Consider the following 842-nt stretch of genomic DNA (forward strand, 5'->3'; position numbering starts at 1 on the left):
TTGAAATATAGTTCCAGGCTCGTAGATCGGTAGAAGGCCTTTTTCTAGGCAGGCGATATAGGATTTCGTTGAATAACCGCCTCGTTTTGATAATTCATCCCGTTCCATAACCACCAAATCTGACCGACCACCCAGCCATATAGAACCCCATACCATCTGGGATATATCTTTTCCATGGTTCATTAGATTCACTAGATCGCGCCTATAGGCCTCGTTCGAGAAACGAAAGACGTATTGGGTAGAGGAATTAGACTTTCTCTGCACCGAACATTCGTCAGAAAACCATATATCTTTCCAATCGGTATATTTCAACCACGCACGCGCGAATTTAAGCCGTTTTTTAGCTACTTCAGGTGTTAAAGCAATCCGTTTCTTACTTTTCCACTTTTTTAAATGAAAAGTCTTTAAAATCCGCTTAACTGTGGAGGTAGAGACCCCGGAACCACTACCTGCACAGAGAGCTCTGTAGCTCAATCTAGGCATCCGGCGCGCTAAAAGATATATATAGCGCTTAGTAGAATGGCTGAGCTTTGTAGGCCTTCCCTTTCTAGGGAGCGATTGCAAGGTGTGGTTGTGTAGAAAGCGTTTTTTTGTTGAATAAATTGTACTGCGACTGACGCCAAACTGCTTGGCTAATTGAGTCGGCGATGCCTGGTTTTCTAGGGCAGATATAATAGCTGCGCGGCTCTCACTAGAAAGCTCAGAATTAGGCCTTCGATTTCCACTAATTTCGGTTCCAAAAGACCTCATTTTGATGGGATTGTAGATAGTTGAAAAGGTTGCGATTTTTTGACGCGTCGCGGAAACGCGCTAGTGTCTTCAGACTTTTGACCCACCTTGTA

The 842-nt window shown here is 43.9% G+C and overlaps 1 protein-coding gene across 1 annotated transcript; it reads right to left on the bottom strand.

Moving 5' to 3' along the window:
• Positions 1 to 511: 511 nt before the first annotated feature.
• ABOM_012258 (uncharacterized protein) lies at positions 512 to 750 on the bottom strand (the record flags this gene model as incomplete). Its single annotated transcript, XM_022539383.1, has 2 exons — positions 512 to 547; positions 619 to 750. 2 exons carry the CDS (start codon positions 748 to 750, stop codon positions 512 to 514), a joined length of 168 nt encoding a protein of 55 aa, XP_022382843.1.
• Between the last annotated feature and the right edge of the window lie 92 nt (positions 751 to 842).

The sequence above is a fragment of the Aspergillus bombycis genome (genome assembly GCF_001792695.1).
Source record: "Aspergillus bombycis strain NRRL26010 chromosome Unknown contig00367, whole genome shotgun sequence".
Classification (NCBI taxonomy): Eukaryota; Fungi; Ascomycota; class Eurotiomycetes; order Eurotiales; family Aspergillaceae; genus Aspergillus; species Aspergillus bombycis.